The sequence below is a fragment of the Schistocerca americana genome, chromosome 7 (genome assembly GCF_021461395.2).
Source record: "Schistocerca americana isolate TAMUIC-IGC-003095 chromosome 7, iqSchAmer2.1, whole genome shotgun sequence".
NCBI classification, from domain to species: Eukaryota; Metazoa; Arthropoda; class Insecta; order Orthoptera; family Acrididae; genus Schistocerca; species Schistocerca americana.
In genome coordinates, this window is record NC_060125.1 from 446305350 (window position 1) to 446332446 (window position 27097).

The following is a 27097-nucleotide window of genomic DNA, read 5'->3' on the forward strand; positions in this document are numbered from 1 at the left end:
CACGTCGGCCGGCAGGGACACACCGCACACGTCATCAACAGCGCACAGAGGTTGTATTTCCCCCACGTCACCCCATGCCTCTATTTGTGCCCCAGCGGCGCGAGAAATTTCAAAAGACTGCGCGATGGATAGGACTTCATCTAGAGTCGGATTTGCCAACTGAAGGGCACGTTGCTGAACTTCTTGTCGGGCGCCGACTGGATAATAGCATCCCATACCATGGAATCCGCATAGGATTCTTTGTGAACGTCCGTAACAAATTGACACTTTCAACTGAGGCCGTGAAGCTCAGCAGCCCAAGCACAATAGGATTGATGTGGTTGTTTTTGATAACAATAAAAGGCAACACGAGAGGCTACGACAAGCATTTGCTTTTGAAAATAGACAGACAGAAGTGAGCACATTTCAGCAAAGGACAAAGATGCAGGATCTTTCAAAGGAGCCAATTGCGACAACAACCGATACATTTGAGGTGAAATCCAGGAAAGCAACAGAGACTTACATGTTTGTTCATCCGTGACATGAAATGCCAAGAAGTGCTGTCAAAGATGTTTTTCATAATCAGACCAGTCTTCCGCCATCTCATCATAAGGAGGAAAAGGAGGTATAGACAGTGACGAGAAACGCCGCACCGAAATTGCGAATCGCCGATGTGAGAAGCATTTGCTGTTCAATGAGACCTTGCAATAGTTGCTCGACAGTAGCCATGGAAACCTGTGGATCAACGATGAAAAGGAAAAATCCACTACCTCGTCGCCAATTGTTATAACATCAAGTTGAACACATATATTTCACTGAGCAAGTTGACAAAACAAGACATGTGAACACTGTAACATTCGAATGAGCACTGAGTCCAAGTCTAGCGGCCACTGGCTGGCTGGCCGCTTAGGTGTCGCAGCTGCTGCATGGCTGGCAGACAGTGCCGCATGTAGAGGACGCGTGTAATTGCGCGGGGGCACTTTGAATGATCGTCGAGTCACAACACAAACAGAGTCTTGTCTTCCATTATTTCGGAAACTACAACTGTTCTCTCCATATATATTTATGAAATTGTAACCCTCCTAAACAAAAGACAAAACTTTTTTGAGGAGAATCATTTTAACCATACATATAACACAAGATATAAAAATAATTTTTTGCTACCCACACACTAGTTGAAATTATATCCACGGGGATGACAATATACAACAAGTTAAAACATGTTTAATATGAAGCCAGAAATTTTAAAAATGAGGCTACAGCAGATTCTGTGGGAGAAATACTACTATTGAGTAGAAGATTTCATAGAGGATGAAATGATGTTTTGAGCAAGGGGCAATTAAGAGTTAGATTTTATTGTGTGTATGTATAAGAAAATTGTATCATTACTATGATGCTGTTTGTTAACATCAGATGTTATTTGTTTATGGTGAAATTTTACCACAGTTTTACATGTCTCCTGTACCTGAATCAAACGATTTAGATTGTGTACGTTATGAGACAGATAAACCACTAGTCATAGTCCTATTAGAGGTGGTATGCCGTTGCCTTCATCCAATCTTTGAACTGATCTTACCCAGCCAATTATAGGGGGATCTAATAAAGAATCTTTTGTCAATGCACAGATCATAACACTTTTCTCAGTTACAGGCCACATGTCCTGTGGATACATCTTGTGTGTCAAGATGCAGTGGTTTCCATTGGCTTCTGCATCCTCATGACATTGATCATTGCTGATTTTTCTGTGTTTCAGGGCAGTTTTATCACCCCTTTGCCAAAAGTGTGTCCTGAGAATATGTCCACTACTCTAACATTCTTTGACAAGGCCATTGGCAAACTGAAATGACTCCTTACACTGGAAGACTTCGGCCGCCCTGTTCAGCTGGCATTAAATTACATTTTTCATTCCCTGTTGTTTTATGTAATTACCTTTTGTGGTAGTGCACCTGAAGTACACAAATACTTGTTCAGCAGCAAAAGGCTGTAAGAATACTGTGTAAGAAATTTTAGGAGTAAAGGTAACAATTCACCAATTAGTTGAAGCACTAAATTATTGATATGTACATAAACAGTGTATAGTGTAAAGTGAGTATGTGCACATCTTGCAGAGGACTCTTTATGAACCAGGGAATTCTTGCACTCATTTCTCAGTGTGTTTACTTTTTAAAAACATTTTGTCACTTGTAAGAAAAATCAGTATCTCCTGAACTGTGATATGCACAATCACAATGCAAGACATGAAAATAATTTCCATCTATTCTGCCACCTTGTCTATGGTTCAGAATGTAATTATGAACTCTGGCACAAAAGATTTACTAAACTCCCATCCAGCATAAATAAAGCAACAGGTTCAAATGGTTCTGAGCACTGTGGGACTGCTGAGGTCATCAGTCCCCTATAACTTAGAACTACTTAAACCTAACTAACCTAAGGACATCACACACATCCAAGCCCAAGGCAGGGTTCGAACCTGCGACCGTAGCGGTCGCACGGTTCCAGAATGTAGCACCTAGAACCACTTGGCCACACCGGCCGGCTAACAGGGAATCCCACAAGTACAAAAGAAAATTTTAAAACATACCTTATTTGCCATTCTTTCTACATTATTTTAGTATCTAGACTCAGAGCTGTTAGCTACATAGCAAGAAGCACCCACACAGCCACAAACATGCAGCTCTATTCTGTGGTGCATCACCTTACATCTGTTCCATGACCTGAATTTGCCTTTCAGACAGAACTACAGACCATCAAACATATTGCTTTCAGTTATGGCTATGCCATTGCCCTGATCGATGATATAGTATGAAAAAAGATAATACATTAAATTACACCAGTTCTATAAGCTGGCTGACAAGAACTAGTCAGTAGTTACAAAAAGTGTTGCATCATCCCATATGTTTGCCAAATTTCAGATAACCTCCCAAAGCTGTTAAGGTCTCACAACTGCAGACTAGCATTTTATAATACCAACAGCATATCAAAATTTTCAGTAGTATGGACTAATGTTTCCCAGTCTTTCTGAGACCATTACCCCCGAGTGCAATCAAATCCCCCCCCCCCCCCCCCCCTCAGCCCCTCCGACCATCAACACCAGTGCCTAACTAAAGTTTAGAGTGAAAAAGAATTTTCTTTGAATACTTCCATTTCTAAAATAACAATCTATAAATGGCATTTAGCATTTGTGGGCATTTCTTTAAACAAAGAACTAATAATGTCTCAATGAGACTATTTGAGCTACTTATTACTAACAACCTTTTTTTAAAGAACGATAAAGCAATTCTCAATGCACCGTGAGTGCCATTGACAACTGCTTCTCAGAAAAGAAAGCTAACCTTCCATATTCATCTCTTTACTTCTGAACTGACACAAGACTTCAGGCTGCTTTGTGCCTGACCACTGGCACTGATAACACGACTAATAATACTGTGTACGTCCTGCACCAGCCATTACATAGTTATTGTTGTATTGTGCTGTCAGTTAGTTTCCTGCTGTGAAGGGAATTTATGGTCTGTTGAGGAACCTGTGAACAACTCTGAGAAGACGTCTTCAGCAAATAGTTAAGCATATGTAGTGAATATATCTCACTTTTACTGCCATGGTACAAAATACAAAATGTGTCTGTAGTGGGAACACTATGTGAGGAAGGTGTTGTTCACATATTCGTGTCACAAGCTGTAGCTTCCACCACATTATATCGTGCATTAATGCTAGTAGTTATTTGAAAAAAAAAAATATTGTTAACTTAATTAATCAAAGCCAGCTGCCTGGCTGCAGTGGTAACACTGGTTCATATCAGATCACTGAGGTCAAGCGCCTTTGGGATTGGTTAGCACTTGGGTGGGTGACTGCTCGGGTCTGCCGACCACTGTTGGCAAGTGGGGTTTACACAGCACTTGTGAGATCAATTGAGAAGCTCCTTGCTCCTTGACTGAGAAGTAGCGACTCTGTTAACGAAAAATGACAATGGCTAGTAGTGCAGTGTGCTGATTGCATCCCCTCCATACCCACATCCAATGACACTGTATGCTGAAAGTGATACAGTGGTCGATAATGCAGAGCCTTTTGAGGCCTTTTTAGATGGAGTTTAGAGGGTAGTTATCTTATGTAATCAGTATTACAGTCATAGAAAATAGTGATAATGGTAATAATCTTTTAAAAACAATTTAATTGTGTCACCAAAGCACTATTGAACTCTTTTGTTTTCACCCCTCAGGAAATTACATTTTACCCTTCGGGAATAATTACCCCAAAGTTGGGAACCGTTGGTATAGACAAACTCTGCAATCATAGACACAGAGTGGTGTGTATAAAATAATGTACAATCACTGAGGAGAGGTATATGTTGGACTGTCATGCAGAGCTGGGGCAATTATGTTATCTGAACATGAGAGAAGATGAAAATTAAGGAAGAAAGATTCAACTTTGGCTAATAATCTTTTAACAGAAAGCCGCTTATGTGATGTAATATGTGAAGTTTTACATTCTCGTAAGGAAAGCAGAAAGCTGATCCTATTGGAAATACTCGAAATCAATGACCGTATGATACAGATGCCAACTTCATATCAAATGACCAAACTCATTTTCCTCTTTCCTCTGTGTTAAATTAAGTTTTAGTCAAAAATACTAATTTTTCATCAGGTGTCAGATGTATTTCCACATAAAAATCTTTGTCTCCTTTTCTAGTTAATGTAACTTTATCTGTGTGAAAAAGGTATACTTTCATATGAAAACACTCTGCATTTCATGATTTTTATATCTACTGCATAAATCATACCCATGTAAATCGCATGTCATTTTTTCTGTGTTTGCAGCAGTGTGCGATTTGTGCTTTTACCAGTGGGGGGGGGGGGGGGGGGGGATGTCTTAGGGGGTTAGTATAATTACATATGTTACTTGCTTGGACCGTGACATTACCCATGGTTAAACAGTTATTTATAAATAGATTTTAATGCCGAAACTCACTATTCACACATATGCACTATCAGAAAAGCCATCCCTTGTTATATCTTTAAAAGTACATTATAGGTAAAGCTTATTTACAAAATCATCTACATACAGGTATACGAGGGAAAATCAAAAAGCAAAGGCACATTTGTGAAAGGCTGTACTTATTCTGATGATAGAAAACTGAAACATGTGTTATTTTTCTACATAACCTTTCTGGACTTCAATGCAGTTTTCCCGACGTTTTACGAGTTTTTTTATTTCATCAGAAAATATGTTTTTCAGTTGCATCTCTAACCAATTTTGCACCACAGAAATGACGTCTTCATCACTTTCAAATCTTCTTCCCTGTAGTGCTTCTGTTAAGGGTCCAAGCATGTGAAAATCGCTTGGAGCCAGGTCTGGACTGTATAGTGGATGTTCCAGCACCTCGAATCTCAACTCCTTTATGGCATCAGCTGTCCGTTTGGCAGAATGTGGGAGAGCATTATCTTGCTGCAGGATGACACCTCTTCACAGTTTTACACGACGTTTTTGGATCTGATTGCAGGTTTTAGTTTCGTACGCAACACATCACATCCACCATACAATACAGACCTGGCTCTAAAGCCTCGTTTACAATGGGGCGACATCTTGCAACATTGTGGCATGCTACGGAAATGTGGCGTGCTTCATCTTGTCATTTAGTTCGAAATGTTTTGAAATGCTTAACTACTGCATAAAACTTTTTCAAAATTAATAAGCAAACATATTATTAGTATTAATAGTAAGACTGTATTAAAAACTTTCAGTGTTCGGCTCCAAAAATTTAAATTATATGTGAAGTTTTACTCCAGTGCATGGGAAATAAACATCCCAGGTTGGGATGCATAAACTAAAACCAGAGGAGGGGATGGTCTGATGCAGAGGGGGGGAATCCCCCCCATCCTCCCCATCCCCCCCTTCATATCGCACACTGGTTTGCAGTATGCAGGTGGCAAGTGAAAACAGCTGAAGAAGCTGAGAGTGGGCTTGTAACATTAGGACATTTTTCTATCTGATATTATTATCATGTTTTACCAGACACTGACAGATAATACAGCTAATGTCATATCCTTGTTCACTAATGTTTGTCAACATTTTGGATTTCATATAAGTTATTTAATCAAACAGTAGAAAATCCAGGATGGAATGTAACAATATTAGAGAAGGAAAGTTGCTACTGACCATATAGTGGAGATGCTGAGTCGCAATAGGCACAACAAAGAGATTCAAACAATTATAACTTTCAGCCATTAAGGCCTTTGTCAGAAATAGACACAAATACACACATGCCCACATACCCTCACGCAAACACAACTTGCACACACGTGAGCAGTCTCAGACAACTGAAACCACACTGAGAGCAGCAGCACCAGTGCATGATGGGAGTGGCAACTGGGTGGGGGTAAGGAGGAGGCTTGGGCAGGGGGAGGGATAGTATGGTGGGGGTGGTGGACAGTGAAGTGCTGCAGTTTAGACGGAGGATAGGAGAGAAGATGGGGGGAGGGGGGGGGGGGGGGAGCAAGTAGTGGAAAGGAGAGAATTACTCCTACCACCACCTACTCCAGTCCAGTCACTATCATCACCTATCCCATCAAAGGCAGGGCTACATGTGAAACCAGTCATGTGATTTACAAGCTAAGCTGCAACCACTGTGCTGCACTCTGTGTAGGCATGACAACCAACAAGCTGTCTGTCCGCATCAATGGCCACCGACAAACTGTGGCCAAAAAACAAGTGGACCACCTTGTTGCTGAACACGCTGCCAGACATGATATCCCTCATCTCAATGACTGCTTCACAGCCTGTGCCATATGGATCCCTCCCACCAACACCAGCTTTTCTGAATTGCACAGGTGGGAACTTTCCCTGCAACACATCCTACATTCCCGTGACCCTTCTGGCATCAACCTTCGCTCGTCGCTGTCCTCACCCATCCAGCCCCCTCCCTGTTCCCATTCTAGCAGTACACAGCCGTCATTTCACCGCCACACCCATCCTTTTAATTTCTTTTTGTTTCTCTCCTTTCCACTACTTGCCCCCCCCCCCCCCCAATCTTCTCTCCTGCCCTCCGTCTAAATGCAGCACTTCACTGTCCACCACCCCCACCATACTATCCCTCCCCCTCCCCACCCAAGCCTCCTCCTTACTCCCACCCAGTTGCCAGTCCCATCATGCACTGGTGCTGCTGCTCACAGTGTGGTTTCAGTTCTCTGACAATGCAGACGTGCCTGCAAGTTGCGTTTGTGTGAGTGTGTGTGTGTATGTGTATCTCTTGCTGACAAAGGCCTTAATGGCTGAAAGCTATAATTGTTTGAATCTTTTTGTTGTGCCTATCGCGACTCAGCATCTCCACTATATGGTAAGTAGCAACTTTCCTTCTCTAATATAATTATTAATTTGTAACTTGTACAAGGTATAGAAGTGATCTCCTGGAGCATTCTTTAACAACTGACAACTTTTAAGAAGAGAATGTGTAAGATTAAACATTAAAAATGGCTGATGACATTACCCAATGACAATTGAGGTACTGGACACTTTATGGACATTTTCAGAGGTTTCCTCTTGGTTTGTGGATAATAGTATGTGATTATTGCCTGCCACTTGCTGTTCTTTGCAACGGGCATTAGTTTTCGACAATCTCCTATTGTGTCACTCACTGGAGAGACTATAAAAATTACAAATTAACAAATCAACTTCCAATGTGCATAATTAACAGGATCTGAGATGACAGCTACTCTAACTCATTTTAAAAGTTTATGTATAGGGTTTCTACTATAACTTAAACTCAGTGGCCCAAAATAAACCTTGCCAGACACATTTCAAATAACAGCTGAATGGACTTCCAACCGATTCACAGCTAACGGTTTCAGTTTTAATCTTACAAAGTCTTATTTTACACAGTTTCAGACAAGCAAAATTGGTCTTCAAGCATCAGAAACAGACATTAAAGGCAATGCACTAAAAGAAGCAACATGTGTAAGATAGGTTGGAATTCAACTGAATAACAAGTTGATATGTCAATTCCTAGATAAACTAATCAAGATAGTTTATCACATTCTACTCTCATAACTAACTTTCTTATGTAAATTGAAGTTGGAGGAGGGAGAAATGAAAGGAAAGGGAAGGAACTAATGAAATCAGCTGCAACAAGACTATACAGTGGGTAGCAAAAATGCATCCCAGACCGAGACTTGAACCTCAGATCTTCTGCTTACTAGGTAGCTGCATTAACCACTGCACCACCTGGACGCAGTTTTTATTGCAAATATGCAGAATATCTTTGCATGCTGCCCAGCTGACTCACACTTCCCTCCAGCACCACCTATCCACAGTGCCCATCCATGTCCTCCATGCTCACTAATTTTAGATTTCCACTGGAGGTCAAATGTAAATGTCCATGCACACTTGAGGTTTTGGATTTGTTGCCCACTGATGTGAATCAGAGATATCAATGCATGGCGTCTGTTCGTTCAGACATGTCCAAAAGAACAGACACTATGCATTCATATAACTGATTCGCCTATATAGGCAGGTCCAAAAAAATGGACACCACACATTAATATAATTGATTTGCCTCAACCTCCAGTGGGAATCTAAAATTAGTGAGCATGGAGAACATGGATGGGGACTACTGATAGGTGGCAGTGGGTGGGAGAGGGAATCAGCCAGGCAGTGTGCAGAGACAGTCCACATATTTTCCATAAACGATGTATCCACGTGGCGCAGTGATTAATCCAACTGCCTAGTAACCCGGTCATTTTCACTCATCGCCACAGATTCTGTACAAAGTCTCGTTGCAGCTGATATCAGTCATTCCTTCCCTTCTGTCTTGTTTTCTCCCCCCCCCCCCTTCCCCCAACTTCAATTTACACAATATGTATCACAGATGCAGATTTCATGTGGTGTCTGTTCCTTTGAATATGTTTGAATATGTTGACCCCTGTTGTCATTTGGAATTATCTCGCATGAGAATATACCTAACATAAATAAAGTATTTATTCAGCAGAAGAGATCAGTAAGAGTATTGTGCAAAAAAGGAATTTTTAACTAGTCTTTGCTTCCTCAGCTATGGTTCGAAGTGTAATGATGTAATCAACAAGATTCCATCTGACATAAAGCAAAAAACTGGGATTCTGTATCACCTCAGGAGAAAGTTAAAAACATGTCTCATTAACCTCTCCTACTCCAATTTATTTGATTGCCTAGATGCAAGGATTTAAAAAATGCTACACATACCATGTGGCAATGTTCATTGTAAGGCTGTGTGACAGCAAATAGTCTATTGCGAACTAGCCACAGTTGCTGCAATTGTAGTAACTGTTTTCTTTAAAAAATGAAATTATCATCAAGTAAATATAGCCACCAATAGATGATTAACAGCTACTGTTTAATGTAACTGAGGAAACTTTGCTTACTTTTTTTGGTTTGGTTAGCTCAAGGAGAAATGGTATAAAACAGTATAGGGATACTTTATTGTTATTACAGCGTACTGATAAATTTCTATGATAGTCTTGTCTTTTATTAATATGTACATTGACTCATTCCACATTCCTGAAGGTTCGCCGCCTTGATGGGACTTATGGAACATCATGAATGAACGAATTTATGTATTTAATTTTTAACTGAATTGGTTGATTGTATAAGGTCAAAGGACATTCAAAAATAAATGCTTAAAAACAGTGTGCCAGTTGTTTATATTTTCAGTTACCCTCTGGTTTACAGATGTTGCTGTTGCACAACACTGTACAATATACTTCCTCAGCAAAGGATACATAGAGGATAATTATTCCATTACCAAAGAAAGGTTCAAGAACATATTTGAAGAAGAGTACAAACAGAAGTATCCTGTTCGTGCTAGTTGTTCAAATATTCTGTCTGCAATGAATTTCTTAAAGCTGATAAAGAGGAGAGACAATTCAATCCCAGAAAAAATATATTTCGTTAGGAATGGTATTGATACACTCATAGAGAAGAAGTCTGATGGTAAGTTTCATTGTAAATAGCTGCACTTAACATATCCTATTTTTGTAGAGTTCACTCTTTTTTGTGTTGTTCAGTCAGTAAATTGAGTTAATGTCAACATTAAGAACACAAACACTGTGTTAAGGACAAAGATTAATAAAAAGCAAACTAATGTGTATTTTAATAGAAAATAGTAAGTATTAAAGTATTTAAAAGGTTTGGCATGTACAGAGGGGACAGAACTGCCCCCTGTTTTGTGGTAAGATATTATGGCTTCTAGGCCATCCATTTAAGACTACTTTACCATTCTTTTGAGCATAAATGTATCACATCAATGTAGACCCTTTAAACTGTGGGCAAGTGATATGACCTTGTCTAAAAAAGAATCAAATACAGTGAAGCTCTGTGATGGTCAGATCAAAGTATGATTCTGTGACTTCTAATTTTCTTTTAGATTTCTGTCATTGCTAGAAGTCTACCTAATTAAATGTATTTAGAGAAATCTGTACATCACTGAAAAGCAGTCACTAATGCTTAGGACAAATATCCATTCCTGCTATGAGGAGACCACTGTGATCCGACAACATTGGTTTTAGGATAAACTAACCAAAAGTACTCACTTCAGTTAACAGTGAAATAACAATATAGAATGCTTATAAAATTAAGAAGTGCCATTCATATTGCTTGAATCAAACAATGGAAAATCCAGGATGTAATATAACCATACGGTATTATGAAAAAGAACATTGCTACTCACCTATTAGTGGAGATGCTGGGTCGCACATGGACACAACAAAAAGACTGTCACAATATAAGCCTTTGGCCTACATGGCCTTTGTTGAAAATAGACAACACACACACATGTGCCTGCACATGCAACTCACACACACGACTCAGTGTGCCATGTGTGTGTGTGCTGCATTTTCGCACATGCTGACATTCTTTTTGTTGTGCCTGTCTGTGACTCAGCATCTCTGCTATATGGTGAGTAGCAGCTTCCCTTTTCAAAATATTTATATTGCTTGATTGTATTACATTTTAGTATAAGTTGTTCTATGGTTGGAAAAGAATGGTGGCAAACTACACCATAATATTTCATAAAATCTTAGCAGTGTTTGTGATTTAAATTCCACGAGTCATTTTCTGAGTACTTCATAGCAAATATCAAGAGATAATTGCTGACTGTCACGTGATTGATTGCAAATCCCTGGTACAGAAGTGCCGACAGTCATACTGCCACTGGTGTCTAATCCATTGTCATTAGCGAGGTGGTTTGAAAAGTTCTCGGAATCACCATGAGAGGTCACCACTAGCACAACGAGTTGTTCACATGATATTCATTGGAATGTTGCCTGTAAACACATGCCACATCAGTGCTATTGGAAGAGAGCTGTGGCGGTGACATGATTGTTGTTGTTACCACATAGTGATTTGTGATTTACAGAGATGGAAAAAATCGAGATTCAAGGAGTGATTAAGTACTTCATAAAGAAAGGTATGAAAGCAAAGGACATTCCTGCCAATTTCCAGAATCCACTTGGGGACTCTGCTCCTTCATATGCAATGTAACCATACGGTCTCTGCTCCTTCATATGCAATGTAACCATACGGTCTTACGAAAAAGAATGTTGCTACTCACCTTGTAGCGGAGATGCTGAGTCGCAGATAGACACAACAAAAAGACTGTCACAGTATATATATTTAAATTTGGTCAGGAGAGCTTAGATGATGATCCGCACAGTGGTCGGTCAAGATGTGTCACTACTCAAGAAATCATTGCAAAAGTACACAAAATGGTCATGGAGGATCACCGATTGAAAGTTCGTGAAACTGCTCATGCTTGCCAGATGCCTTCTGAAAGGGTATATCACATTTTAACTGATGAATCAGAAATGAAAAAATTGTCTGCAAGATGGGTGCCATGGCTCTTGAGGATGGATCAAAAACGTATCCCATCGCCATGGTAAAATTACACGAACTAAGGTACGAATTGTTGCCAACCTGCCTTATTCATCTGATATGGCTCCGTCAGACTTCCATCTCTTCCCAAAACCGAAAATTTTTCTTGGTGGATGAAGATTTACTTCAAACAAAGAACTGATAGCCGGAGTTGTCACCTATTTTGGAGGCCTGGAGGAAACTCATTTTTGAGATGGGATCAAGCCACTGGAACATTGTTGGACTAAGCGCCTTAATCTGCAAGAAGACTACATTCAAATATAAAAAAAAGTTTCAGTGCTGTAGGTACTTTTTTTCTATTCCGTTCCAAGAACTTTTCAAACCACCCTCTTACTACTATCTTTCTGCTTTGCACCAACTGTTACTGTTTCAACCTGAACTTTAGGTTCCATGCAGTACACACATGAGGGCCACAATATGTATCTTAATTTTTGTCACTTCTTTTATGTATTTGTTCTGTCGTCATATAGAGAAGCAAGCCATGCTGAAGTGAGACATACACTTTGCAGTAACAGCTGTTTATTACAAGAACTAAGCTAAATACAACCTGTAGGAATAACGTCTACAAAACTTGAGAACAAGACTGTGTTAAGGAGCAGGGGGATTAACTACAGTCCCACAAGGTTGGTAACTCATAGGCAGTCTCCTGATGAGCAGCAGGTGCTTTGATGACACAGCCCTCTGAGGCTCAGAACTCATTGGCAGTCTACTGCTAATGACAAGATCCCACAAAGTGATGATCAAGTTGCTAGTCACAACAAATATTGCAAAGTGGTGTCCCCAGAGTGACTGGTGGAAGCACATCATCGACATGGCTCAGGGCAAGGGTGGCATGGCACCTTGGTGGGCAATGAAATGGCAGCAGCAGGCGGTGTCTGTAGAAGAGACTTGAGGTAGCTATTGGTTGCTTCAGCTCAGGAGGTAACTAGCTCTCTCTAGGCAGAGCACTGACTGAAGTACATGCCTGTGCAAGGATACATGCATGGTATCATCTGAACATGTTACCATGTGAACATAAATTAGTGCCTGCTGCAGCAGCACTGTTTGCTGAGACTTGCATGCCATGTAGTGGCAAGACTGACATTCTGGACACTGTGGCGATTGTTGACGACTTGACTGTAAACAGTACCTTGCCTCTTTTATTTACAAACAACCTCCTAGGTGAAGCAGGGGCCGTATCTGGCCTGCAAAGCAAATGTGTAAATTGAGGTGGCCGAAATATGCAGGGGGCAACACTCAGCCCTACATACTTGACAATATTATCCCAGAATCTGTTTGTATATCTCACAATAGAAGTATTATCTCATGCAATCCATGGTCCAATTAACAGAATATGTTTTCCACAGAGGAAAACACCTTTTATGTGACATCTGATGCTGCTCTAGTATACATACTGTTTCCTCATATGGCTGGAACCATTTAATGCAACTGGATGATTTCATTAAAATTGATTTCCACAAGACTATCCTTATACACTGCAGGTATTCTGAAGGCAAAACTGTTTCAAATTGTGACAATGTAGTGCACCATGTAAAGGGTTGTTGGAGGTCATACTCCATCATGTGAGTCTTTAGGAATGGGATTCCAGCCCCCATGGAAAAATTCTGGGAGCAGTCAATTGAGAAGCTCAAGGAGTTTCATATGACACCGTGGCATACATTACTTTTGTGCACAGAACTTTCTACACAAAATTTGTTAAATGGGAAATATGGTCTTAGAAATTTAACTAGTTCTACTGTTTTTTATTTAGGTATGGTACTTTACAGAGTAGTAACATCCAAATATAGATGAGTGCAGTCAGACGTTAAATAACATAATGTAGTATTATCAACAGAAGTGTGGTGAGAAAAATGAGACAAAAAAGAATAAAATTCTGTTTGTATGTATGTTTTAAAACTCAGGAAAGAAGTGATAGGAAATTTCAAGTGCAGCATTTACTACTGAAAAAACAAGAAAATTGAAATGATATTATAGATATTGAAAACAACTCACAGAGAATATCCAGTCTCTTTCTTTAAACCATATTCAGTTCAAATAATTCAAATATACATACACTGAATCAAGCTGTAGAGAAAATAAATTTATAATAGGTCAACTTGACTAACAGAAGGGATACGTTGAAAGGATGCATCCTGAGCCATTGAGGAATAATTAAATATGCAATGGAGGGAGATAATAAGGTGAAAACTGTAGAGAGAGATCAAACAGATGTAGGGTGTAGTTGTTACATAAAGATGAACAGTCTCTGTAGTGTAACCATTACCTGTGCAGCTATGCCCTTGATAGCTGTGTCTCCATCATATTTGGCTACAACATGAGGATGATACACAAAACCATGGTGCTGAGAACGAAGTACAGAGCTCCGTCATGCTACTATATGTACAAGGGGGTTACTGACATCTGGGCAAAATTCTCCGTCGGGCAGGCATTAAGCCGATTTTTCGTAGCAACAACAAAATAAAAGACATTCTGGGGTCGATGAAAGATACAATTGACAATTTTCATGCCACCAGAGTTTATGAAATCAGGTGCGAATGTGGACTGGTGTATGTAGGTGAGACTGGGCATCCAATAAGCACAAGGATACTGAACATGAGAGATGTATCTGCCTCAAACAATACAACAAATCAGCCATGGCAGAACATCAGGAACAGTGCAGGATGGAGATTGAATTTCGAGAGGCCCGTGTACTCGTGAAACAGCCGTTTAGTTTGAGGAGAAAGGTTAGAGAAGCGATAGAAATAGCCAAGTGATCCGACAATATGAACAGAGAAGACGGGTACTGACTTCCAGTGTCTTGGCTGCCGGCTGTGACAGCTTTGGGAAGGACAGCTCTCACAGAGCAACAGGCGTGCGGTAGGTCACAGCGGTGGAGGGTACACAGAGCGCAGACGCGGCCTAGTCGATACTAGGTAGTTAGTAAACAATGCTACGCTGTAGTCTCCACTCAGTCTCCTATTCGCCAATTTCCACCGATGGCAAGCAGTAAAGGAAACTCCAATGGAAAATGCCCATTTCCGCCAATGACAACACGTAATGCAAAGACCAATAAAATAAACTCCTAATACCCTTCCTCCTCACCCTCACATCCAATGACAGCACTCCTTCATAGTATATAAGTATCCAAACTAGTGCTCATTCAGTAGTTAGCAATACACCCTGAGGAAGGCGCCTTGCAACAGTCACCGAAACATTGGAATTTTATAGATGACAATGCGGCCTCAAACCCAGAAGAATTTTATTGTTTTAGCAAAATGTTTATTGACTTGTGCAAAATTATACAAAGCAGTGGAAACTTAACAGTCAGTGACTGGAGTGAATAACAAAAAAACACAGTAAAAAAAAAAAGAAGGATGGTGCTCAATGAAAATTGTATTTAAAACTATAACTGCAAGTCTTAATTCTTAATGCACTGGAACATAAATGGCCACAGTGCAGTGTATCCACAAGATAAAATCACGAAAATTGATGAGCTTCAAATTATTCCTTCAAAAGGAAGAAATATCAGAGTCGTTTGCGTAAACGAAAACTGGCTTAAGAAAGATTCAGTCACAGTTTTAAACAAATTAGAAAACTTTACAGTAGCTAATAGTTTTTGTCAGAAAAACAGAACCCACGGTGGCTCCTGTATGCTGGTTAACAACTTATTCGAATATAAAGATAGAGACAATTTTAATTTGCTTAATGAAGAACTTATATTTGAAAGTTGCTGTGTAGAGCTAGAGCAATGTAATATTATTATTACCTCAATTTATGGTATTCCATGTAGTGATGTGACTAAATTATTGTTAGAGAAATTCCAGTGTCCCCTACACAAACTCACGTAAGAAAAGAGGAAAAAACTAGTAATTTCTGCTAAATTTAACAGAGATATGTCGAGTGAAACAAGCTTCTCAACTAAGTTTCTTGACTTAATTCAATAATATTGCTTTAGACTGAATTTCACTGATTTCATCAGAATAAATGAGTGAAATGCAATGTGTATAGACAATATTTTAACAAATTATACATTTAATGACACTGCCAAATTCTCTTAAGACCTAGGCATCTCAGATGACTCTGCTTTGCGTATTAAATTAGTAATAGTAAATAAAGAAATGAAAGGAGATGTTTCATGAAAAGAGAGTTCAGTGATGAAAACATACACTTGTCCTGTTGTAGACTGAGTGAGGTAAATTGGTCATTACAACACGAAAGCACATGTGCAAAAATTTTTGAAAAGTTTTTAAACAGCTTTGTACATGTTTCCTGTGAAACTTCTCCACCTGAAATTTTTCACAGTAAGACAAGTAATAAACTAAAGTGGATTAATTCTTCTTTTAGTATTCAGCACTGAGGTTGGTCTGTCTGCCTTCCTCTTCATTTCCACTTGTGTGTTACATCCAATGTCATTCATGATCTGTTGCATGTATGATATCCTTGGTCGGCCCTGCCAATTCCTTCCCTCAGTATCTCCTTCTGCTAGTGTTCCAATGAAGTTGTTGTGTCATAGGATGTGCCCTACAAGTTTGTCTCTTCTTGTTTGGATCTGCCCCCACAGAGATCTGATTTCCTGTACTCTTCTAAATACCTCTTCATTTGTTACTTTGTTTCTCCAACTGATCTTCATCATCCTTCTATAGCACCACATCTCCAGGGCCTCTATCTGTCTTCTCTCTTCTCTTCCAATTGTCCAAGTTTCACATCTGTATGGGGCCACACTCCAAACGAAACCTTTCATGACATGTTTCCTTATTTTCAGACTGCTGTTGCTGGTGAGTAAGTTCCTCCTCCGATTAAATGCAATTTTGGCCTTTTGTATTCTGCTCGCAATTTCTTGCCAGTATCTACCATCCCTTGTGATATTGCTTCCCAGGTATGTAAATTCCTCTATCACTTCCAGCTCCTCTCTTCCAATTGTCATTCTCAGAGGTTCACATTCTGCTCCTGTACTGCATACCATCTCTTTAGTCTTTTTCTTGTTTATTCTCATTCCATACTGATTGCATATAATGTTTTCCATTGTTCTGAGGACTTCCAGACTTCCACTAGATCTTCTTTTATCTCTGTGACTATAGCAATATCATCTGCGTAATGTAGCATGTCTACCTTCTGCCCATTAATTTTGATCCCCACCTCAGTAGTTTCTTAAACTTGATCTATAGCTTCCTGAATGTAAACATTGAATATAAGAGGAGAGAGAGCACATCCTTGTCTTACCCCTTTTCTAATATTTGCTTCTTGATCCTGGTGACAGTTCCTAATCACTGCTACCTCATTGTTTTAGAAACTGAGTATCATACAGATGTCTTAATACTTTACTCCACTTTTCCTCAACACTCTGAACATCTGCCAGATAACGTTATCAATGCCTTTTCCATGTCTACAAAGGCAATATAAGTTGGTTTATTTTTCTGTAGTTGCTTTTCGATAAGGAGTCTCTGTGCCAGAATCGCCTCTCTTGTTCCTGATCCTCTTCTGAAAACAAACTGATCTTCACTCAGCATATCCTCCACCTTCTCTTCAATTCTCTTAAGAACTGTTTTTATGAGAATTTTTTATGCATGTGATATTAGGCTTGCAGTTCGGTACTGTTCACATTTTGTAGCTGCTGCCTTCTTTGATATAGGAACAATGATATATTTCTGGAAGTCTGTCGGTATCTCGCCTGTTTATAGATGGACCTAATAAGTTTAAGCAGCGTTATATTCATGCTGTCACCAACATTCTTTATTAGTTCTGCAGGGATGTCATCAGTACCCGTTGCTTTGTTTTCCCGTAGTTCTTTTAGAGCTCTGTCAAATTCTTCTTCCATAATGTCATCTCTCTTGTCATCTTCGTCTAGTTTCCCTTCTCTTCCTATTACTTCCTCCAAAAGAGGTGCTCTGGCGTACAACTCCTCTATGTATTCTTTCTATCTTTTCACCATGTCTTCACCAAACAGCATTTTCCCCTCTTTATTTTCTATTGTGCCTGAGAGTGTTGTTTTACGTTTATTAAAAAATTGATTTGCTGTTCTGTAGGCTAAATCAGTTCCTCCATTTTGCATAGTTTCTTCCTCTTCTCTGCACATTTCTTCAAGAAAATTTTCTTTTGCTTTCCTAGCTTTTCCTTGTTCATCAGTTGCATTTTTGTATAATCTCCACTTTTCTATAAGCTCAGTAATATCTGCTGTAATCCATTTCCTCTTGTTTTTGGGTTCAGTTTTTCCAACTATCTTTTCTGCTGCTTTGTATATATCAGATTCAATTTGATCCCAGTCTTCATTTGCTCCACCATGTTGAAAATGATTATCTAGGTTGTCTGTTTCATGAGCATAGCACTTCGCCAGTCCCTCAGTTTTCAGTTTTTCTAGTTCCCATTTAATTTTTACTGGCTTTGTCTTCAAACGTTTGAATCTGAGTGAACTTTTCAGCAGGACCAGGTTATGGTCACTACCTATGTCTGCAGATGGATAGCTCCTGCAATCTTTTACCTGGTTCCTAAAACGTGCTTTCACTAGAATGTAATCAATCTGTTGTCTCCTCAGGCCTCCAGGGGCCTTCCATGTGTATCTTCTTCGTTTGTGATGTTGGAAAAGTGTGTTTGCAACAACTAATTGGTCCCTTGTGCAGAACTCGAGTAGTCAATCTCCTCTTTCATTTCTTCTTGCAAGTCTATATTTGCCAACAATTCTGTCCTCCGGTTCTTCACCCACAATCGCGTTCCAGTCCCCCATGGCGATCAGGTTTTCATCTCCCTTATCATTTCTCATCGCATTACTTATTTCTTCATATATTTCGTCAATGACTGCATCTTCATCTTTGGATATTGGCACGTATATTTGTATTATCACAGTGTCCTTGTGTTTAGTTTCAAGTTTGACTAGTATTATTCAAGAGCTATATTGCACATATCCCTCAACATGTGAGCCACAGTTTTTCCTTAAAATTATTCCAACTCTTTCCATTCCTTGTCTGTCTTGGTCAGTTCCGGTGTGAATGACACTGTATTCTTCAGACCAGAAATCACCTGGTTGGGGCCATCTCATCTCCGATATGCCTTGGATATCGATTTCCAGTCATTCCATTTCTCATTTTAGATTTTCTAGCTTGCTACCCTGAAGCAGTGTTCTCACATTCCAAGTGGCTATGTTAAAATTGGGATTCTTTTCCTTCACGTTGTCTGTATCTTTTGCAGTCCGTATCCAGAGATCCAATTGGGGGACTATCTTATCTCCAGAAAATTTTACAGAAGATTCTGTCATGGTTTACTGCTGATGTTTGGGATAACCATAGTTCTTTAATTTGATGGTTTCCTGTTGCCTTCCACATCCTATGCTGTTGACCATCAGCTGGTTCTTCCACCTTTGGAAATGATTTCTCATTTCCAGAGCAAGAGGGTGCTGTATCCAGCAAATGCTGGGGTGACGACTTATCCTAGTCATCCCTCAGTCCCTGTCTATGTTAGGTATCACATGAAGTGACATTGCCCACTCTCTACCAAATGGACGTGTAGATCAGGAGTTTCCCTTCATTGGGTCTAGGTCCTTAATGGCATTGCCTAGTCCCCTCCAGTACTTTAGAGATTACTACTGAGCTGAAATGCAATAATGGTCCTGAGTTCATGAACTATGTTAAAACATCTCCTTCTTCTTCTTGTTGTCATAAATTTGTAGTGTCAGCTGCTCACAGGCGTCATTCCCTTGCTTCTTGAACCAGCTCTTCAAAGTTGTTGATGCCAGTCCATGTCTTGATATTCTGTGAGCAAGATTGCTTCCTTCTGCGTGGTGGGTTCTTTCTTTCTATTCTGCCTTCTAGAGTTAGTTGCAGAAGTTCATATTTCTTTCCTCTCATAATTTGCCCCAGATACAATGTCTTTCTTCTTTTAATTGTCCCCATTAGTTCTCTGTCCACCCTGGCTCTACGCAGCACTTCAGCATTGCTCAATTTTTCAATCCATTATATTTTTTAGTAATCAGCACAAGAACCAAATTTCTGTTGCTTCTAATCTCTTTACAGAAGCTGCTTTAATTGACGAAATTTCCGCTCCATAGATTAGGATGGGGATAACATAGCATTGTACTATGCTTATTCTCAGATGTACGGCATGTCTGTGTGTATCAGCACATTTTGTACCTTTTGGAATGTTTCTTTGGCAATCTTACAGAAAATCTTAATTTCCTCATCACAATCAAGTTTTGAGTTTATCACAGAGCCTAGATATTTAAATTTGGTCTCTTTCTTGATTTTTTAATGACTAGGGACTTGTTTTTACCAGGGGTTCTTTCAACTGACATCCATTTAGGCTTCTTGGAATTTATTCTGACACCAAAATGCTGACCAGCTTTATCTACTTCTGTACGTATTTGCTGTAGCTCGGCTACGGATGGCACAAACAAAGCTGTGTTGTCAGCATACTGTAAGTTCCAGATCTTCACTCCATTTACTTTTATACCAAATAATTCTGTCTTGACGGGATCAAAAAATTTTGTCCAGATACAGTTGAACAGTAATGGTTTGAACTGAATTGAATTGAATTTTATTTGATCCTGTAAGATTACATTGTGTACAGTAAATGTACGTGTAATATAGGACATGTCAAAGTATTAATAGTCTGTATCACTTATTTTTCTACACCTTTAGCTTACATTTTTACATCACTGATAATGAATAACAATATATACAAATTTAATGGCATAAGTATTCTGCAACACTGTAAAACTCTTTTTCAATGAGATAGTCTTTAAGTTTCTTTGGAAAGTCATTGTGAAGTACACTATCTTACAGGTTTTTGGGCAGACTTCTTAGTAGTCTGATACCAGACTACTGGGGTTCTTTTTCTAGCATTGCCAGTCGGTGGGGTATGCTCCGTACTTCATTCTTTCTTCTTGTGTTGTGGGTGTGTACACTAGCATTTGTAATACAGTCCTCACTACCTTTTCTGATGTACATTATTGTTTTGTATATATACAATGATGAAAAAGTTAAGATACCTAAATTCTTAAAACAGTTTCTGCACGTTTCAGAGGTCTTTCTTCTTAAAATGGTCCTAATTGCTTTTTTTTGTAATGTGAACACTCGTTTTGTCTCTTGTTTGTTTGAGTTTCCCCACACAGTCACTCCATACTGTAAGTATGGTTCAAAAAGTCCATGATACACTGTTCACAGAAGGTTCTTGTCTGAATACTGTGATAGCTGCATCATTAAGAATATGACAGAGCTCAGTTTCTTACAGACATTATTAATATGTTTTTTCCATTTCAGTTCATTATCCACAAGAATGGTGATAGTATACAGCCCTGGCAGATTCCTTTCAGTATTTGTACAGATTCTGTTTTTAAATTTTTGTGAATACTGACCTCTGCCCTTCGATTCCAGTATAATTGCTGAATGATTCTTATGTCCTTACCGTCCAATCCTATTTCTCATAATATTGTGATAAGAGGGTCGTGCTTAACAGTGTCAAATGCTTTCTCATAGTAGATAAAGCATACATGGATATCCTGCTGTAGTCATAGCATCTTTGCATAAGTATCTTCATGCTAATAATGCTTCTAAGGTTCCCATTCCCTTCATAAAACCAAACTGGGTTTCTCCACAGTGCTCCTCACATTTACGATAAATTCAGTTATGTATAATTCTTAGAAAAGTTTTCAGAGCATGACTCATCAATAAGATCTATCAAAATTCTGAGGACGTTTTTGCATTTGCTTTTTTCAGTAATGGGACAAAAGTTGATTTCAGCCATTCATCCAGGATCTGGTGTGAGCTGTAAATTCCATTAAATAGGGCTGTCAACGTTTTTAGGTCTATTCATTTTAAAATTTCAGTGGGTAAGTTGTCTCCACCAGGTGCTTTTCTGTGCTTTGTTACTTGCAGCACATATTCTACCTCTGATTGTAAGAAAAGTGGACCAGGTTCTTCTTCATTTTGATTACTGTTGTGTCTTTTTGTCGTGAAACAGAGATGATATGTAATTTTCCCAGTGTTGTGTCATTTTTTCCGATTCGAGAATAATCCAATTATCCTCATTTCTTAAAGCAGGTTCATTATGCTGCTTGAAGTTTCCAATTATAACCTTGATTTTCTTATGGAAACTATATGAGCCATGTACCTTCAACATTTCTTGTGCTTCGGTGCATTGTTCCTCAATCCAGTTTGCTTTTGCTTCTCGAACCATCTTCTTTACTTCTTTATCTGTCTGTTGGTATTCCACATTTTTGTGATGCACCTTCTGTATTCTGTGTTCTTCCATTTTCAGTAGAATATCTTGTGTCATCCAGGGCTTAGACTTCTGTTTTATACATACTAATTTTGGCTGTAGCAACTTGGATGGCTGCATTGCGTATCTTTTTCTAGGATTCATTAGTAGTACTTCTTTCTTGGGTCTCGCGTATGGGTGGCATGTTGTTTCCCATTTCTTTCACCACATTCTGTCTCAATTTTAGGTTCTTCAGTTTTTCAGTATCAAATCTTACACCCATGCTGTTTTTCAGCTTTGAACGTTGAAATTTAATCTTTATGGTACCAATTGTGGTCTGATCCAATATCTGCACCTGGATATGCTGCTGCATGGGTCACGCTGTTTTGAAATTGCTTATTGATCAGTAAATAATCAGTCTGAGGTCTGAATATTCTCTCTTCTGTGTCTTGGAGTGATTTCCAGGTGTACAGTCTTCTGGGGTGTAGCTTGTAAAAAGTGTTTTTAATTGTGAATTCTTCAGCCCTAAAGAACTTGGTAAGGGCCATACCTCTTTCATTTGTTTCACCAGACCAAATCCTCCTGCGACTCCATCAGTTCTTGCATTTTCAACTTTTGCATTGAAATTTCCCTTTATCAAGTTCATGTCTTCCTTATTCAAGGTTCGTGTTATTGAAAGATCATTGTAGAAGCTCTCTGTTTCTTCATCACTCTTGTCTGCTGTTGGGGCATATACCTGAACTACATTCACATTCTGCTTCATGCCTCTAATGTGGATGGCAGTTACTCAGTTAGATAATGCAACTGTGCTAATTTCACAGTTCATGGAACGTTTTCCTAACTATGATTGCCACTCCATTTTTACCACTTGTGGGAGGTCCTGGACAGAACATTCTTTTATCTTATTGAATGATAGATTCACTATCTGGCCATCTACATTCACTGATACCAAGTATATCTATCTTTTAGTGTGTCATTTCCTTGAAGAGATTCTGCATCTTTCCTACTTCTAATAGACTTTGTACGTTCCAACTAGCACATGAGAAGGTATTCTTTGTTTTTCTTGTTGTATTCTGTCTTTCACATGCTGGTCCAGGCTCCCCAGAATCCTCTAGCCTAGTTAAAAAATATAAAAATATTTAGGAAGGTTGTAAAAGCAGCAAAGAAAATGGAAAATACTAAATTTATCAACAAGCACAGAAATAAATCCAAGGCAGTATGGACAGTTGTCAAAACTGAACTTTGAATTAATCCTAGCTACCAGGAAATTTCTAAAATAAAAATACGGGACAAAATAATTGTAAATTCTGCTCAAATATCAGGAAATTTAAAAAAATTATAACAGTAGCAATATCTGATGTAGATGTAGATGTAGACTCCTATCAGGATGTAGAAAAAACTATATTAAACCTAAAAAATAAAAATACTGTGGGGTGGGATGAAACACCTGCCAAAGTCATCAAAGCAGCTCCAAATATAATAGCACACCCACTGTCCGAAATAATTAATAAATCATTTGAAGAAGGTTACTTTCCAGATGTTCTGAAATACGCAGAAGTGAACCATTATTTAAAAAAGGCACTAAAGAAGATATGGGACATTACCATCCAATTTACCTTTTTCCTGTGCTGTCTAAAATATTTGAAGTGATCATTGCCACCCAAATTCAAAATTTTTGTTACAAATTTAATATCATCTCAAAACATCAATTTGGCTTCCAAAAAGGCAAAAGTATGATTTATGCAATTAATGAATTCATAAATAAAGTTAGTTCTGCCTTAGATAAATCGCAGAAAGCTCCAGGAATCTTCTATGACTTATTCAAAGCATTTGACTGTGTGAACCACTCACTCTTATTACATAAAATTCAAAAAATTGCGGGGAGTGCCCTACTGTGGTGTAACTAATATTTGACAAAGAGACAGCAAAGGATAGCTATCACGTCAGACAAAGGAAAATACTCCTCGAAATGGAGAACTGTCTCACAGGAGGTAACACAAGGATCAATTCTAGGCCCAATACTTTTTCTTTCCATAAATGATGTACCCATAGATATAAATCATCACTCAGTTTTATTCACTGATGACACATCAGTGCTGATAGATAATAAAAATGCGGAAGAAATTCCTAAAAATGTCATAAAAAGTCTAGAAAATCTAAATGTGTGGTTCCATCTCAATGGTCTAAAACTAAATATTTCAGAAACACAGCTTATGCAATTTAAGACAAAACAGTCCACAATAAGTGATATTCAAATTATGCACAGAAGTCTTTAACTAAACAAAGCAGACTGCGTTAAATTCTGTGGAATGCAGCTGGACAGAAATCTGTCATGGTCCTCACATATAGACTATTTAGAAAAATAAACTGAACGGCCTGGCATTTACTATGTCAATTGTAGCCATGTCACTGCCATAGACACGAAAAAATTAGTGTACCAAAGCTACTTTGAGGCAAGAGTAAGATACAGCGTTGTCTTTTGGAGAAATGCTAGTAACTTGAAAAAAATGTTAACTTTACAGAAAAAGATTATAAAGAACATGTGTAGCGCAAAGCCAAGAGAATCTTGTCGGGCACTATTAAGAGACCTAAACATACTAACAAGGGAACCTCCCCATCGCACCCCCCTCAGATTTAGTTATAAGTTGGCACAGTGGATAGGCCTTGATAAACTGAACACAGATCAACTGAGAAAACAGGAAGAAGTTGTGTGGAACTATAAAAAATAAGCAAAATATACAAACTGAGTAGTCCATGGGCCACATAAGCAACATAATGGAGTATGTGAATTTAGGAGCGCCGTGGTCCCGTGGTAGCGTGAGCGGCTGCTGAACGAGCGGTCCTTGGTTCAAGTCTTCCCTCGACTAAAAATTTTACTTTCTTTATTTTTGCATTGTTATTATCTGTCCATTCGTTCATTGACATCTCTGTTCACTGTAATAAGTTAAGTCTCTGTTTTTGCGACCGCATCGCAAAACCGTGCGATTAGTAGACGAAAGGACGTGCCTCTCCAATGGGAACAGAAAACATTTGATCGCAAGGTCATAGGTCAACCGATTCCTCCACAGGAAAACACATCTGATATATTCTATACGACACTGGTGACGGCATGTGCGTCACATGACAGGAATATGTTGTCGACCCACCTAACTTGTACACTTGGCGAATGGGTAAAAAGATTCTTCTACCTTGCCCGATTTAGGTTTTCTTGTGGATGTGATAATCACTCCCAAAAAAGTGATGAAAACATAAGAGTTTCTCACGTAAACTGATAATAAAAAATTAAACTTTTCACTCAATGGAAGATTTGAACCAAGGACCTTTCGTTCCGCAGCTGCTCACGTTACCACGAGACCACGGCGCTCCTGCGTTCCCGTCGTCGTTAATGTTGCTTATCTTCCTTTGAACTAGTCAGTTTGTATATTTTACTTATTTTTTCACAGTTCCACACAACTTCTTCCTGTTTTCTCAATTGATCTGTGTTCAGTTTTTCAAGGCCTATCCACTGTGCCAACTTATAACTAAATCTGAGGGGGGTGCGATGGGGAGGTTCCCTTGTAAGTTTTCCCTCACTGTATTTATACGAAATAATTTTTTTTTCCAATTAATAATCCAGAGTTGTTTGCTTCAAATAACTACTGGCACAGATATGAAACTAGAAACAAACAAAATTTCATGCTTCCTACACATAAACTCAATCTTTTCACGCAGATCCCACAATATATAGGGATGATTTATTGTTATTAACTTGATTGGGCACATTGGACCACTTGAGTCATTCCATGTTCACTTTCTCTTTGAAGATTGGACTACTTGCTTCTTGCACTCAGCACAGTACGTTTTCATTCATTTCGAATGCAATTTTCTTAACTCGTCTGAAATCTCTACCGGTCTTCTGTGCATCATTCCTGCTGAAAATTTATGATTCGTAATGAGAGTGTTAATTTTGTTTTTGTTCTCTGCATTAGTAATTTTAAGTCCAACTGCTTCAAGATCTTGCTGAATTTCTTTGACCCACTGTCCTGTCTTCTTTCCGAGACTTCTCATCACTAGTTGTTGTAAAATCCTGTGCTCAGGCAGTCATAAGACATGAAAGAAATATGACACTCTTTTCTTCTTCATTGACCTGGTGATAGGGTCAATCTCACAATAGACTGTTTCATTAGGAAGGATTCTCCAGCCTCCATCAACCTGGTATTTTTTATTGATGCATGTTCTGATAATTCTTTATTCAGTCTTGAGGAGTTGATTGGTTCTTCTTTCATTTTTAATTTGGAACAGAGTTTCACAGGCATAAGTTGCTTCCGGGAGAGTTACTGTTTTGTAATGTTGGATCTTAGTGTCTATTGACAGGCATTTCTTGTTATATGTTGACCAGGTTAGAAATAGTGCTTTTTCATTTTGTTGGCTCTATTTATCCATGTTACTTTCTCACCAAAGTTGTGCAAAATAATTAAATAATTTCTCCAAGATATTTAAATTGTAGAACTATGTTAATTGCTTGATCATTTAGGAAGATTTTGTCTATACAAAGAGGTTTCAAGGGCATGATTTCAGTTTTTTCAAAAGATATTTGTAATCCTATTTTGAAGCGATTTTCTGGAGACTTGTGATCTGAGAACGAACTTTTCCATGTCAAGAGCCTAGAGAGCTAATCGTCAGCAAACCCAAGGCAGTTTTCTATTTTGCTGGTTTTCCTCCAATTTTGATTTTACATAGATTTTCTTTTTTCCAGACTGTCATGATGTAATTGAGGGCCACATTGAAAAGCAAAGGGGACAATCCATCACCTTGTCTGTGTCCTGTTTTTATTGTGAAAGCATTTGATATTTCTCCTCTAAACTTGATCTTTGAATTTGTGTTGGTTAAAGTTAGCTGAATGAGTCTTACCAGTTAGGGATGGAGGCCATATGTTCATAGGATTTTTAGAAGTGTGGGTCTATGAACACTGTCATATCTCATTCTGGAAACATCCTCCAGGCTGTGGCTAAGCCATGTCTCCACAATATCCTTTCTTTCAGGAGTGCTGGTTCTGCTAGGTTCGCAGAAGAGCTTCTGTGAAGTTTGG

General features: G+C 38.8%; 1 protein-coding gene across 1 annotated transcript in view; it reads left to right on the top strand.

Annotated features, from left to right (window-relative positions):
* Positions 1-27097, top strand: part of LOC124622442 (putative helicase MOV-10) — a 447321-nt gene that overhangs the window by 24103 nt on the left and 396121 nt on the right. Inside the window, exon 2 of the mRNA XM_047148140.1 lies at positions 9670-9930. Coding sequence (XP_047004096.1) covers positions 9670-9930 — 261 coding nt within the window. The remainder of the gene's footprint in view (positions 1-9669; positions 9931-27097) is intronic.